This window comes from Euprymna scolopes, chromosome 21, assembly GCF_053919585.1.
Source record: "Euprymna scolopes isolate OS-2025 chromosome 21, ASM5391958v1, whole genome shotgun sequence".
NCBI lineage: Eukaryota > Metazoa > Mollusca > Cephalopoda > Sepiida > Sepiolidae > Euprymna > Euprymna scolopes.
The window spans coordinates 51,590,992-51,607,717 of NC_136502.1; the positions used below are offsets into that span (position 1 = coordinate 51,590,992).

The window sequence follows — 16,726 nt, forward strand, 5'->3', positions numbered from 1 at the left end:
TAGGCTTCAAGTTTGGGACATTGATAGGTCATTTATTTCGGGCTTGCAAAAGAGGTATTTGCCTTTCCACCTGTGCCAAAATGTCTGAGCCAAAGGTTGAACATACCTCCATTGTCGCCTCCATTAGCACAAAATAGTTTACAACGAAGCATCAAAATTGAAACAAAGTTGTGATTTAAATAAAACGCAAGAAAATAGAAGTTTTACAAAAGTTTTGCAAGATAAAACATGTAAAATAATATGAATTCTATTGATGTGTGCATGTGTGTAACAAAAGCATTTATTTCATAAGAGAAAAATAACAAACTGCTGAATAGGTATAGTCAGAAATTTTATTTTTACGTGAAGCCTGCTTCATGAGAAAGATCTGCTTTCCTTCTTTTTTTTTTTTTTTAGAAAATATTGCTTTTATGGAGTTCTGCAAATATATTATTGAAAATACAAATAAGAAATATACAATAAAGTTTTGCTTCTGTTGTGACACATTAAAAATCTGTTATTTTACTTTTATAATGTGGTGTGTTGAATTACTTTAGATCAAAGTCTATTTACCAGAATGATAGCATTGTCTTTTTATTTTTTCTAGCGGGGGTACCTGGCGTTGCCCGGATGTGGAGTAACCCCAAAGGGGGGAGAGAGTTGTTAAAAAAAATGTGGTAACGGGGTTTCCCGGCGTTGTGTGGGTCAAGTAAGGAACTCCCAGAGCAAAGGATTAAAAAAATAAATAAATTGGTAATATGGGCGGGGGGGCAAAACAACAGAAGGCAGTTTGGATGGAGAGAGAAAAAAAAAGTGGTGGCAGGCAGACAGGCAGGCTTGATCCTGTAATGTGAAGGAGGGAGAAAAAAAAAACTGATGTTTTTTTGCCAATGTCGCCACAGTCCGACCAGAAGTTCAGAAAGTTGAAATTAAGCGAGGTCAATCCAACTGATACGATGACTTGTAAAAATGACAATGAAAAAAAAAAAAATCAACCCCTTCTTATATAAGACTGCCAAGTTTAGAGTGAAGGAATTAATGTTTTTGGCCAATTTTTCGATATTTGTCATCGAAAGGGTCGAGCTTTAAAAACGATACTGATCTCATGAGGATCCATCACCTCTGCCGAAAGTTTTTGCAAGACATATACACGCACATACATTTTGCCTTTTATATACTAGTCTAGTGGGGGTGCTCAGCATTGCCCAGGTGTTTGTAGGTGTGTGAAAAAAAAAGTTAGTAGACAGGCAGGCTCGAACCCATGATGTGAAGGCAGGAAAGAAAGTGAAAGAAAACCTGACATCTTACCGCTATGCTATGATGCAACAGGAAGTGAAAATTGTTCAAATTTAGCGATGTCAACCTTAACGCCATAACGAATAAGAATCACGCACATAACTCTGGTTGTAGGCCAGTTAAGCTTTCAGCTTTGTTTCCCCACGATGTTAATCATGCGGTTAACTCTGGCTGTAAGCCAGTTGTTGTATTTGTTTCCCCACGATGCTGAGGAAAACCAGCTCCTCCCAAAAAGGAGGGGCTCGGGCAGTGGCCAAATGAATAGCATTTGTCTGATACGAAGGGCTCCCCCACATTGATCAAAACTGATTGCCTTTCTGAACGTCCCAGCCAGGTAGGCCAGGTGATCGACTTTGCTTTGATTAGTTTTGCTTTATTTATATGAAAAAGACAAACAAACACATGAAAGGATGAAACGGCAGGAATTTTTAAAAGTCGATCAAAATGAAGATAGAGATGACGTCCGTTCGTAATTCGGAGATATTACAATCTGGAGAGTATAAAGAAAGTTCTCCAAAATAGTAATGTTGTCGAGAACCACCGCGAAACAAGCCTTTCTTGGACATAAAAAACGCTCGCAGCCATTTTGTCTTTTATATATATATAGATTAGAATGTTTGATCAGGGTTTATGTCTGTGGGGAGGTATCCTGATGTCCGCAAGTCCTGTGACAAATCCGTTTTAGTGTGACTGTGCATATGTTTCTGTAAATGCTCTTTTCTTGCAAATGCGGTGCCGCACACATCACAAAGGAAAGGTTTCTCTCCGGTGTGACTCCGCATATGTAATGTCAAATTTGATTTCACTGAAAACGCTGAAGCGCAAACGTGACACGAGTAAGGCTTCTCTCCACTGTGGATACGTTTATGTGTGTCTAATGCTGATTTTGTCCGATATGATGAGCTACACATATCGCAAGAATAGGGTTTCTCACCAGTGTGTTTAAGGATGTGTGTCTTTAAACGATCTTTTCTGGAGAACGATATGTGGCAAACTTCGCATGAATAAGGTTTCTCACCAGTGTGAGAACGCATGTGTATCTCTAGCGCAGCTTTTGTTGTGTATGCAGCCTCACACGCATCACAACTGTAAGGTTTCTCTTCTCTGTGCGAGCGCCGATGTACTTCTAACGAGGACTTTGTTTTGAATGAAGAGCCGCATGCTTCACAACAATAAGGTTTCTCTCCTGTGTGTTTTCGTATGTGTGCCTTTAAGTGGCACGTTGTTTTGAATGAAGAACCACACACATCACAAGAATAAGGTTTCTCCCCTGTGTGGGTTCTCACATGGATTTCGAGCTGAGATTTCGTTGTGAATGACGCATTGCACATATCGCACTGGTAATGTTTCTCCCCAGTGTGTCGACGCATGTGTACCGTCACCTGTGATTGGTCAGTAAAAGAAGAACCGCACACATGACAACTATAAGGTTTCTCGCCAGTGTGGGTTCGAACGTGGACCTTCAATGCCGATTTTGTTCGAAATGATGAGTTGCATGCTTCACACGAATGAGGTCTCTCCCCTGTGTGTTTCTGCAAATGTTCCTTTAAAACATATTTCGTTTGAAATGATGAACCGCACACTTCACAAGAATAAGGTTTTTCTCCAGTATGCTTTCGTATGTGTATTTCTAAGTGTGACCTTGAAAAACATGACAAGCCACACACTTGGCAAATAAAAGATTTCTTTTTGTTGTGCTTTTGCATGTTTATCTTGGATTTTGTTATAGATGGTATGTCACACATTTTGTTATAGATGGTATGTCACACATTTTGTTATAGATGGTATGTCACACATTTTGTTATAGATGGTATGTCACACATTTTGTTATAGATGGTATGTCACACATTTTGTTATAGATGGTACATCACACATTTTGTTATAGATGGTACATCACACATTTTGTTATAAATGGTATGTCACACATTTTGTTATAGATGGTACGTCACACATTTCAAAAGAATTCCTATATTCTCTGTTATTGAAAATGTGTTCTCTGTGAAAATTATTAAAACCAGCATTCAAAAGTATAGTGATTTCTCAAACATAGGTTTGTGTATTATATTTAGAATGGATTTCGTTGTGAATGACGGGCCTCTGACCTTCTTTTGCTTTTTTTCATCAGTGATTTTTGTTGAGGCACCCTTACCGGGAGATTAAAAATTGAAAAAGAAAATTTCCAATTTACAAACAGTAAGTATTTTCTGCAGGTTGTATTTCAGTGTTTGTTTAAAGATTAGTTTTTTTTTTCTTTTACATTTTTTTAAATTATTATTACACAACATTGTAAACTTTCTATAGCTTGCTCTCCCATTTTCTGTTTCTCTTCAGACTTCAATATGTATATATTTACATTGATGCACTGGTTCATATAAGATTTCTGAAGTAAGGAATAGCTCAGCATTTCCCGTACTACTCAAGGTAGTGTTCTGGTTCCATTACTGTGCAGCATCTATACTTACACCCAACCAGTGAAAATGTTTATCTACATCTTTTGATTCCATGTGTGCAGACGCTGCTGTCATTTTTCTCGATTCTTTGTTTCCTGTGAATCAGAAAAGATATTATTTAACTAATATATTTATGCACCTAAGATGAAATGAAAATATCATATTACAAAAATCACGTAAATTGATAAAGTAGTTTTATTTTATAAAGAAAATCATTTTTAAGTAATTAATGGGGCAACAAAAATATCGCCAGTTTGAATTACTGTTGAGTATCTCCCTTGTGTTTTTAGGGTTTGTTTTAAATTGCTTGGCACGACAGTTCCTTTTCAGTTGTTCATTCAAATATTGAATTTTAGGTAAAATCAATGGTATGTACTTAATTGTCATGTCACAGTAATAAACATATCCAAAAATTACGAAAAACAATGAAATAGAAAATTAATTATTAATGAAAATAGTTTTAAAAGACAATTAGTAAAAATTAAGTTTTGATAAATTGGCCAATGATTTTCAGTTTTTATTAAAAATATTGACCTCCCTATTGTTATGATTCAAACTCCCGTTTTTTTTTCTGTATTTTTAAATTTTTTGCAAAACTCAGTTATCACTAATTATCTTCAAAAATATTTTTCATTAATAATTAATTTTCTATCCAACCGTTTTGTGTAATTTGTGGATATGTTCATTCATAAGTAGATACCAATAATTTGAATTTCTCAAAATTTCAACAAAAAAGAACCAAGGTTTGATTTTCTTATTTAAAAATAAAACTATTAATCAATGTACGTGGTTTTTAGAATATGATGTTTTTGCTTTTTCACAGCCAAGTACATTATACAGATTTTCCTTTGCTTTTTGTCTTTCTAAATTCTGGACAATAACCTCGAAATATTTATTGTTTTACTTAACGTCGTACACAACACAGTTTTTATATCAGAATTATAAAACAATATTTTGAATAAGAAATCAAATTTTATACAAATTTTCTGTTTTTTCTTTGGGTACTGATTTTGGAGAGGAAACATTTTTATATAAAACGCAGATCAAATGACGTCTTTAAACACCTTTTAAATGAATTTACTGATAAAATAGTATATAGTCAGAAAAACAACTTTGAATAATAGGGACGTTCAACCAATTGTGAAGAACGGAGCACATAATCCTGTGACGTCAGACTTGTATTACCTATACAAAGTATGCAACAGCAGAAGCGATTTCATGATTTAAAAAAAAAATTTGTTTATCTTCATCAAACTGCAATTAATAATTAATCTTTGTTATAATTTTGATAGGTTTTAAGATTTACACAGTTTAATGATGAATAATATTATAAACATTTGTATATTAAATATAAAATTAGCAATACACACGGACGATAAAACGCTTTGGCTAATTACGGATTTCAAGGGGATTCTGCTAAAATCGTCATATTTTAAAAATCAAAGCATTTTAAGTCCTCAAAATACCACCGCTTTGTTTGAAAATGATTATACTTTCAAATGAATTAATAAATGATAATGTACATAATATATTTTAATAGTTTTAAGCAAATAAAATGATAAAAATGTTAACATCATAAAACAGCATTTGTAATGACCCCCCCCCTGATTTGTAAATGGTCGTACCGCATTTCTCTTAAGAATTTCATCATGAAATTTGAAAATTAACTAGAAGAGATATCACTTTTAATAGATTAGGGTGTCCAAAATTTTTGACAACTCATTTTTTGTTGTGTTAAAAAAAATCTTCAACATGACGAGTATGGAAAATTTTGAAAAAAATTTTCTTCAGGCACCCACTGTTAAATCAATCTTTTTACTATGTTTATCTGTTAAAAATAAAATTGTAACCTGCTTTCTCTTGTGGTACCGAGCAATTTAAAACCATGATATCTCGAAAAAACAATCGTTCTATTTTTAAAAAAGTATCTAAAAACAATCAGTAGAAGCAGCATTGAATTACATTTTTCAAGTAGTTATAAGCTTGAAAAGATAGGAGGTCGAATTATATTCAATTTTTTATCACGCCTTTTTAATGTCAGTTTCTGACGCTCTGCTACCTATTGAGTAAAATATAGAACTGATAACTAAATGTCTTTTCATGTTTTAGTTTTTTTTTTAATTTTTTTTATTAACATGTGGTTTAATAATAATAATAATAATAATAATAATAATAATAATAATAATAATAAAATCACGTTCTCCTGTAGGAGATGTCTCTCTGAACTACGTTCGCCTTTTCTCGCTCACATGCTCCTATTTCAAATTCGTAGCAGCCGGCAGTGTGGACTTTTTTGCTACCAAAACGGCCATTAACAATGTTTGTTTTTGTGTTTATTTCATATAAACTATTACACAATAAAATAATTGAATTAAGCCAAAAATTATTTTCGTATTTTTAATTATTTAATCAAATAAAAATGGAATTTTTACTCGATAATTTAAAAGTTATTCTAGCAAATTACGGTCCCTTGTTAGGTAATAACAATATAATAAACAAAAATATCGTAAAAAGTGAATTTACCTTGAAAATACTAAAATAACCTTTTAAATTTAGTAATCAAGTAAAAGATGGACGTTTTGATTAAATAATTCGAGATAAGAAAAATTATTTTTGTTTTAATTTATTTTTAACAGTGCAATAATTTATATCAGTATGAAATTTGTTAAACATGAAAAATACAAACAAAAAAACATTGTTAATGACCGTTTAGGTAGAAAAAAAATCCATTAATATCAGCCTGCTGTTCGGAATAGGAGCATGTGGACGACTGGACGAGAAAAGGCGAAATTAGCTTAGGGAGACGTGACCTACAGGAGAACCTAAAAATCGATCAACCATTTTTTTTTTGTTTGTGTTTTTTAGTTAGAATTGTGCAAATGACAAAAATACGAACTTTCAAGTTTTTTATTTAAAAAATGTTTTTAATCAGGAAAAGTCGAGACGAACTTTACAAAAGTATTTTTTTCACATAAAAATAAAACATTATTTTGTGTATAAAATACGTATTAAACTACGAACAGGGCAACTATGATAGGAGAAGAAAAGCTCCGAAATGTAACAATTTCTACGATTTGGATCTGACGATTTCACTTAATTCATGAATACTTACTTTTTATTAAGAAACTCTTGTGGCGTCAATGAATTATTACGTCGTTGAACTCTCCCACTTAGTAGGACAAAAAAAATGGCAATACGGTGAATCATGACATTTCGTCTCATTTTCCTCTATTTAATATACAAACGTTTTTGTTATATTGAAGCGGCTGGCTCCTAGAATGACCACCAAATGTTATCGTCTAATTTTTTTTGATTTGCCATGCCATAACAGGGCTAATTTATCCATCATATTATTTTATTGCCTGTTTTTTTAGTGTTTTTTTTTTGGGGGGGGGTCTTTCTTTTTCGCTTTTTTAGCTTTTTGTTACCCCCCCCCTCCGGAGCAAATGGTAAATTTCAAGACAACTTCTTCAGCAATGCCCGTGGAAATACACCGGAATGAGAAATACGAGATGTTTTCAATTAGTTTCCAGATTTACTTTGTACAAACATTTAAAATTGTCATAGATTTTTGAAAATCCAGTATGTTATTGCTATATATTTTATGAGATGCCTAACAAAGTTTTATGATTTAAGGTTCGAATGAACAGCTACACAGGAATTGGAATACACCCTACTAAAACCCGATTGTCACAGCTAGTGAATCTGGAAAATACAATCTGGACGTGAGGACACTTTAGAAGAACAATATGCAATAAAATTCTGATTTAAACTTGGAAAAACATGCTACAGAAACGTATAGGATGCTTCAGACTGCTTTTGGACCATCTTGCATGAATCAAGCACCAGTTTTTGAGCGATACAAGGAAGGAAGGGAGTCTGTCAGGGATGATGAGAGGTGTGGGATGAGTAAGGAAGTCAGAACATCAGAGTTGATTGGCCAAATAAAGAATTTCATGGATTAGAGCCGTTGTGTGTCTATAGAGACAATAAGTCCACAGTTTGATGTCAGTGTGAGAACTGTACTCATAATTATTTGCAAGGAAGTGAAGATGCTGAACATGTGCATGGAGTTTGTCTCAAAAGTACTCAGAGAAAATCAGAAAGAAAGACATTTTCATGACCAAAATAAGTATCAAGACAGTTTCTCACCGTCTCTGCAGTGCAGACCTTGCTCCCTCTTACTTTTGGTTATTCCCTAAACTCAAGGAAAACCTTAGAGGCTGTCGTTAAGAGACAATTGAGATGAAGAGGCACTGACATGTTCACATGAGAAGACTTTCATGTGGCCTTCCAGAAGTTATTGAAACAGTACAACAAATGCACTGCAGCCGGAGGAGATTACTTCAAAAGGAGACTAGAGTCTCATGTGTGTACTATCAATAAAAGTCTCCATACAAAAAATATCTGGAAATTTATTTAAGACACCTCGCATATTTAATCAACAAATATGTTTTGATGAAGCTGATATCTTTCTCAATTACATAAAAATTAGTTTAGTTAGACATGATGCTCCATACTTGTAGTCTAAGGAAGAAGCTCTCGAAAAGAGGAAAGTTCGTCTTGTCTTTGATGGTAATTCAATAATTTTTATAGTTATAAGTATTGGGTATATAACAACAGTAGACATGATGGTAAGTTGAGGGCGAATATAATTAGTTTGTGTGAAAGACGTGTAAGACAATGAAGATGGGTGAGAATTCAGATGTGGAGAAAGCATATCTGGATGTTTAGAAATTAAAAACGAATTTATTATTTAAAAAAACAATATATTATTTAAAAACCAATCTAATATTAAAAAAAAACCTATTATTTAAAAAAAAACTATTTAAAAAAATAATTATTAAAAAAAAAACTATTATTTGAAAAGCAAACTATTATTAAAAAAATCTACTGTTTAAAAAAAAATATTATCAAAAAAAAACCTCACCGGTTATAGTTTAATATAGAGTGAAGACTTTATTCCTAACTTCATTTCAGTGGTTGTGTCTTACTTACTATTTGTTTTCTCTCTTCCTTCATCACTCTCAATGTTTTCGGCTGTCATGTGTTTACTCCCTAAGATTGATTTTATAAGATGGAAGTAAGTACTCATTCCATTTATGATTTTTTCCAAGAAATTCTGCCTTTTGGATCATTTTGGACCATTTGGAACTTATCTGTTGGATTGGAAATTTTTAATTCGACCGTGTTTGGGTGTTACCATTCTTGGATTTTTTACCCTTCACCGGACTATCCATTCATGTGAAATCTTTTTATCATTTTTCTTTTACCTCCTATTCCCCGTACCTCACCCTTTTTTTTTAACCAAGTAAGATCTGTGACTTATTGTAGTTTCATTAAATACTTTTACATGCAAAATCCGATCCCGCATTTTGCTAATCCCTGCCCTCTGATGAGAAGGAGAGTATTTCTTCAAAACTCCGTGGATTAATGACTATCCACTTATCTTGTGCTTCCTTTTTAAAATTAAATGTTTTTAACTCCTTTTCAAGATGTCTTTTAACATGTTTTATTAATCATTTGTTCATATATATATAATATATATATATATATATATATATATATATTATATATGCATGTGTAAACATATGTATATATAATCTATATGTATATAATATTTATATAAACATATATGTATATAATATTTAAGTATATATAAACATATATATATATATATGTTTACATATTTCTTCTGTGTTAAGGACAGAATAAATTCAAAAATTGACATAATAATTACATAATTTTACACTGTGAAACAGGTGCTGTCAAGAATTGTGCATTTCAACATACTTAAAGAAATAAACTGTAAGATGCTCAACATCTTGAAATTTGAAATATAGACTTTTGTCATTTGTTTGTATATGCTCTGTAGTTATATTGACCTTCATTCATTAAAGGACTGGTATAAATAAAAAGTGAAATATAATTTAATAAACATATTTCTACATAAACATATATGTTTGCATAATATATATGTATGTATATATGCAAGGGTAGAAAAGAAGGTATAATATGGCGTAATCATGTTGACACACCAGCTACTGTCAGCTCACTGAAGTTAAGCAACATTAAGCCTGGTTATTACTAAAATGGGTGACCAATTTGGGAATTCCACACACTGTATGTAGGACGATGTTGACACCTCCCTGCAAGAGTTACAAAAACCTAACGTCATCATCTCCCCTAACGGGGATATACATGCGACTGGGAACCGCTTGTGAATTTCATATTCTCATGAAACTTCCTCCTTTGGAGGAAGCCAGTTAAACCTATATAGAGTTAGAGCCGACCGACACACACACACACACACACACACACACACACATATATATTTACATAAACATGAATATATATTTTATGGTGGGTGGCGTGTCCCTTAATCCTCCAGGGTCATGGTGGCATTACATTATTTCATGCAGCGGGTCTTGGACAAGAATAACATGGCGGCGCCCATGCCTTTTCAAACTCCGAGCACATACAGCACCTGGTATTACCAAATGGTCACCCATTTTAGTATTAGCCAAGCTCAACGTCGTTTAACTCCAGTGATCTGAAGGGAACTGGTGTGTCAACATTATTATGCCGCATATATATTTTATAATATGTATATAATTTATTTTATAATGCATAAGTAGACAAAAGATTTTGAAACATCAGTTGGGAATATTTACTGATTTAAAACCACCTGAACAGTGAGAATTATATATATATATATATATATATATATATATATATATATATATATATATATATATATATATATATATATATATATATTTTATTTCTCACTGGTTTTCCAACTGAAACCAATTTCCCTCTTTCCTCATTCGATTCTTAGCTTTTGATTTATCATTCTGACGTTTCCTCTTAGAGGGTCAGACGATAAGGCCTTAAGGAAAATTTTAACAATTCTACCTGCCCGTTTTTTTTTGTTTCTTTGATCTTTTTATTTAAATTAAATTATGTTTCCTCTGAAATTTTTCCTTCCATTTGGCTGTACCAAGAATTTACTTTATATATATATATATATATATATATATATATATATATATATATATATATATCATATTTTTAAATAAATAATAATTTTCTATTTTAAAATGTGTGTGTATTAGTTTTAATTATAAGCACAATTTAATTGCTACTGTTGCTGTCTTCTTTCACTCCCTGGCAACACAGTCAGAGTCAGGGATCTTGACCCTCTCCCTGCCTGGACCGAATTTTCTATTCAAAGTTTGCAGTATTCATTTAGCAGGAGGCATATTACAGTGGCGATGTCATCAAACAACAATAATTAATTAATGACCGAATTTAATTCGATTAGAAATATCTAGAGTTTGGAGTAATTGTATCAGGTTGACAAGAAAGTTCTTGCGGTTATTAACTTTTAAATTCAGATGAACATATCTTGGATCAAACACAAATTTATTGGTCGAAATAAGCACCATCAGATTCAACACACTTTTGTCAATGCAAAATAAGTGCATTTATACCAGTAACATAAAAAATCTTGCGTTCTGGTGGTGATAAAGATGCTGAAGGCGTTTTTGATATCGTTTAGATATTTTAAGCATTCCTCATGCAGAAAGATGTCGACATGCTTGAAAAAGTGATGGCAGGTGAGAGGTCTGGAGAGTATGGTGGATGAGGCAGAGTTTCGTAGCCCAATTCATTCAACTTCTGAAAGTTCAATTTAGTAACGTGTGATCGAGCATTGCCGCTTTTCTTTTTTGACTAATGATGGGTGTTGTCGCCGAAGTTTCTGATGCATTTCATCCATTTTTTCACAGTATTTCTCTGTCGCGATGTTTTTTCCGGCATTCGAAAACCTGTAATGGATGAAACCGGTCACAGATAACTAAACAGTCAGCATGGCCTTCTTTTGGTTCAACTCTGGCTTTGGGAAGTGTTGTGAAGCTTTGTCAGCTGAGCATCACTGGTTGTTGTAAAGAACCCACTTTTCATAACAAGTCACAACCTGGTCAAGACACGCGTTGTTCTTGTTGCGTAAAACAAGGGAAGATGACACTTCATAACGGTGTTTCTTTTGACTGTCATTCAATTCATGAAACACACATTTATTAAGTATTTTTGTCTTTCCAATCTTTTGAAGCGGTTGGAAATCGTCGTATTCGTTGTATCTAATTCAGAAGCAAGTTCTCGAACAGTTGTGAATGGTTTGGCTTCAACTAAGTCTCTTAATTGATAATTGTCAACATCCGACGACTGACAAATATACTCATCATCTTCAATTCAATCATCGTCGCCATAAAATTCCTGAAATTACCATTGTGATGGGTGTTCAGTCGTGGTCCTTGGGCCAAACGTTTCATTGCTTTTTTTCCATCTTGTATTCAACGTTGTGAAAAGAAGACAAAACAGCTTTAAAACGACTGTAATTTAAACGATCAGATAGAGAGAAAAACGCCCTTTAAAATGATATATAAACGTATTATAATGAAAACTCATTTGAAAACACTTCATTTGAACTAAAAAAAATAAAATTCTGCCAGAACTTTTTTTTCGACCTAATATTTACATAATTCTTGGTCAAAATTTAGATACTAAAAGATCCTAAAAGAAATATGTATGTATATATATATATATATATATATATATATATATATATATATATATATATATATATATATATATATATTTATTTTTTTATTTATCTAGACAAATATTACATAGTAGCTACACTGAACAGACTAATGTTTCAGAGCAATTGGTTTATTAAAAAACCAGAAGTTCCTCGCCAGGCGATAGAAATGTAGTTTAACTGTTATTCAAAGCATCTGAAATGAAAGAAGTGACATATATATTTTTTTATTTATAAAAATAAAAGATTAAATCACTAACTTGAATTGGAAAAGTGTTATATGGCCAGAACAACACGATCAGTTATATATACACACATATCATTATATCATTTTACATATGTATATATACATACATATACAGCTATGGTCAAGATTATGAAGCATTAATGAAAAATCGAAATTATGATTCAAACTTATATATTTAAAAGGTTAAGAATAGTGGAGTAAACTTTAATAAATTTTAACTACAATATTTGGAATGTCCTCCGTTTGTCTTTATAACAGCCTTTAATCTTTTTTGCATTTTATTGGCTAAATTGTTGCAGGTGCCAGGATCTATTTTCTTTCATTCTTCATAAAGTTTTACCTCTCTTTTTTTTGATGGACATTTGTGGATTCTCACTTTTTTCTCTAGATGGTACCACAAAGTTTCAATAGGATTTAGATGGTACCACAAAGTTTCAATAGGATTTCTAATCTAAATGTATTTGAAATCAGTATTGTATTTTACCCTTATATTTGTATAATACAGTGTTTTTCTTCTCTCCTGATGAGAAGCATTTAGCTTTGAAATGCCATGCCTTAAAGATGTTTCTCTTTTTACTTTTCCTTAACCCTTATTGAATTGAAAATGTAATAAAGTTCCTATGTAACTTTACTCCTTATCTTTTTAGCCCATATATATATATATATATATATATATATATATATATATATATATATATAAAATCTGATTTGGTTACTGGTATAAGATAAATGGTAAATATTTTGTTTGTTTGACATATTATTACATATGGTACAAAAAAAATTGCAGATAGTTCATCAAAATTGAAAAATATGTAAAAATTTAAACTGAAAAAAAAAAGAGAAAGAACTAGAAATACAATATGTGAATTACTGTAAGAAAATCTTTTATTTAATTGACATCCTAAGAGCAACTTGGAACACATTCGATAATATCCACAGTCAAAAGCTCTTTTCCATTCAATAGCAAGGTGTATTCAGAGATTACATTACAACAAGAGAACCTCTTCATATGAAAAAACTTACATTATCATTGTTCACAGGGGATATCATTTAAAAATATTGGTTATGCTATAAAGGTTTCTGTTTTTGTAAAAAATATGATGGAAACAAATTTTTCACTGTGTATTTGCATATGTATTTTTGAAAATGATAAGCCACCACATTTTTATTGCTTTTTAGAGATCAAAAATTCCTTTCTGTGCCCAACACTCCACATTTTATTATAGCTTGCCTTTGTGAAGAGTCACTAAGTTTATTGCATGGTCATGTTGAATGCCATGATTAGAACTGAGCCAAGTTGGAATATTAAGGTAAGATTTGTTACATGTGATTGCTCCACTAGTCCAGAGTCCATTATTTTACCCAGTACATAGGGATTTTTTTTTACTTTGATTCATGTAGAATCAGTTTTTATATTTGATATTAATTTTCATTTCTATTTAGTCAGGTTTTTTTATGTTTGGGAAATCTGATAATTCTACTTAGGTTATACATGTTTCTTCAAATTTTATATACAGTCTATGAATAAATACATCACACATTGAATATTTGTCTGTTCTTTTTCAATTTAAGACAATAAAAAAAATCAAGAGACTCCTTCTTGGTCTTACATATTCAAATCTTTATTTCCATACTACTGAAATATTTAAGTAAAGCCGTGCGGATAAGTCTTTCTGCACAGTGGACCACTTAACTATGTTATAGTTTATCTTTCTTGTGATCGTTCACGATTCTAATAAAGAATTGTTTCTGATAAAGCAGCCAGTTTAGTGTTGCTACTTACAGGAGCATCACTAGCAAATGCACTATTTCTTGTCAACTATGAGACTATCGATAACAAGATTTGATTTAGCTTTTCAATGCTGTCATTTTCAATAATTGGGCAGGGTTTACTTTTAGCGCAAAGTATCTACATGTGATAGTGACCTGATTAATAACTGAGGATAGTGTTTAGTTTTCTTCATTTTCTTTCAGTTGAAGTTCTAACGTTTCTTGATTTCTATGAGGTATATAGATATTCGAATATTGTATTAATGTTCTATGCTTTCTCTTCTTAACTATTTAAATATGGTATAGTACATCTTTTTAGTGATCTCTTGGTGTTATCAGATTTCACAAGAATTTGTCTACTTTGGTGGAGTATCAGGCTTCATGCTGTTGCTAGAGAAACATCGCATTTAGAATGTACACCATCGCTTGTATAAGCAGGTGTAGATTAGCCATACAAGGACACCTTATTTGGGTTTCAGAAACTGTTATTTTGACTAATTGATCAGGGATAAATATTCTCATGCCCGGTTATCCTGACAAGCCCAATACAAAGAGACACTAGAAACCCAAGGACAATAGCTAGTAGGCATTGAAGTTTTCTCCAATAGGAATTCAAAGTCTCTCCTCACTGTGTTTCCGCATATGTACTGTCAAATTAGATTTTACTGTAAACAATGCACCACACAATTCACAAGAAAATGGTTTTTCTCCAGTGTGTGTCCGTGTATGCTTTGTTAATGAGGATTTTTCTGTAAATGCTGTGCCACACACTTCACAACAGAATGGTTTATATCCAGTGTGCTTTCGCATATGTACTGTCAAGTTAGATTTTACTGTGAACGACGAGTCACAAAATTCACAAGAATAAGGTTTCTCTCCACTGTGTATTCGCATGTGTGTCTGTAATTTCGATTTCTGTGAAAAAGATGCGCCACAGACTTCACATAAATGAGGTTTATCTCCAGTGTGAATTCGTACATGTGTCTTTAAGGCAGATCTCGTTGTAAATGATAAGATGCACATCTCACAAGGATAAGGTTTCTCACCAGTGTGTATCCGCATATGGACTGTTAAATTAGATTTCACTGTAAATGATGAACCACACACTTCACAAGAATAAGGCTTATCACCAGTGTGAGTGAGCATGTGTATCTTTAGATGCGGCTTTTGAGAAAATGAAGAGCCACACATTTCACAAGAGAAAGGTTTCTCTCCTGTATGAGTTCGTGCATGTGCCATCAAATGAGCTTTTCTTGTGAAAGATAAATGACATATTTCACATGAATGAGAATGTTTTAGCATGTGTGCCTTTAAATCACGTTTACTCTTAAATGATGAGCTGCACACTTCACAAGAAAAAGGTTTATCTCCAACGTGTATTTGCATGTGAATGTCTAAATGAGTTTTTGAAATGCATAACAAGTCACACACTTGACAGCTATAAGGTTTCTCGCCAGTGTGTGTTTGTATATGTCTCTTCAAATGCGACTTTGTTTTAAATGATGAGCTGCACAATTCACAAGAGTATGGTTTCTCTCCAGTGTGTATGCGTATATGTGTCTCTAACAAATATTTTGCATTGCATGAAAAGTCACACACTTGACAATTATATGGTTTCTCTTTACATTGCTTTTGCATATTTTGTTTTATACCAAATTTTCCTAGTGTTGGTGGCTCACACATTTCAAAAGAAAAGGCTTTTGTTTCTATCATTTACAATGAGTGAAAATCATAAACAACAAAATTACAAAATATGTAAAGTTTGCACCAATTTTCTGTTTTACTTCAGTTTAAGGTCTCAGAAATCAATCTTAACCCCCATGTGGGGCAAATACATAATTGTTGTATGAGATACATAGATAGCCGAGTGTTCGATTAAAGTTCTTAAGTTTTCAAAATTTAATTAGTAAAAAAGTAATGAACATTAATTTTCCTCTTCTCAATTGACTTAAGATTTCTTGGTTTAACCGATTTACATGAACAAAATTCGATCTAGTGAAGTATCCAGCTTAGTGTTGTTATCATAAGTAACATCACTTTGAGCAAGTGCATCATTCCTCTTACAAGCTGAAAGATCTTATTAAGGCTTTGAATACTTTGTTATTTTGACGCTTTGATCAGCATTCGCTTGTAAGGGGGAGTATATTCAAGCCAAATTGTCCTGAAAAAAAACTATATAGAGAGACCTTAAACACTCGATGAGACTCTCTAGTAGACATTAAATTTCTCTCTCAGTATAAATTAATCAGTAGACATCAAATTTCTCTCTCAGTATAAATTAATCAGTAGACATTAAATTTCTATCTCAGTATAAATTTGTATGTGATTTTCGATAATGAATCATGGTCTTCATTCTTTTGTGTGCATTCCCATGTCTCT

The 16,726-nt window shown here is 32.3% G+C and overlaps 1 protein-coding gene across 1 annotated transcript in view; it reads right to left on the reverse strand.

Moving 5' to 3' along the window:
- Window positions 1-310: 310 nt before the first annotated feature.
- The window catches only part of LOC145242303 (uncharacterized), a 76,213-nt gene continuing 59,797 nt past the window's right edge, over window positions 311-16,726 (reverse strand). Inside the window, exons 2-3 of the mRNA XM_080105310.1 lie at window positions 15,004-16,726; window positions 311-2,911 (exon numbers count right to left, since the gene is read on the reverse strand). The exon at window positions 15,004-16,726 is cut by the window's right edge and continues 216 nt beyond it. Coding sequence (XP_079961436.1) covers window positions 1,884-2,911; window positions 15,004-16,060 — 2,085 coding nt within the window. The 5' untranslated portion in view covers window positions 16,061-16,726 and the 3' untranslated portion in view covers window positions 311-1,883. The remainder of the gene's footprint in view (window positions 2,912-15,003) is intronic.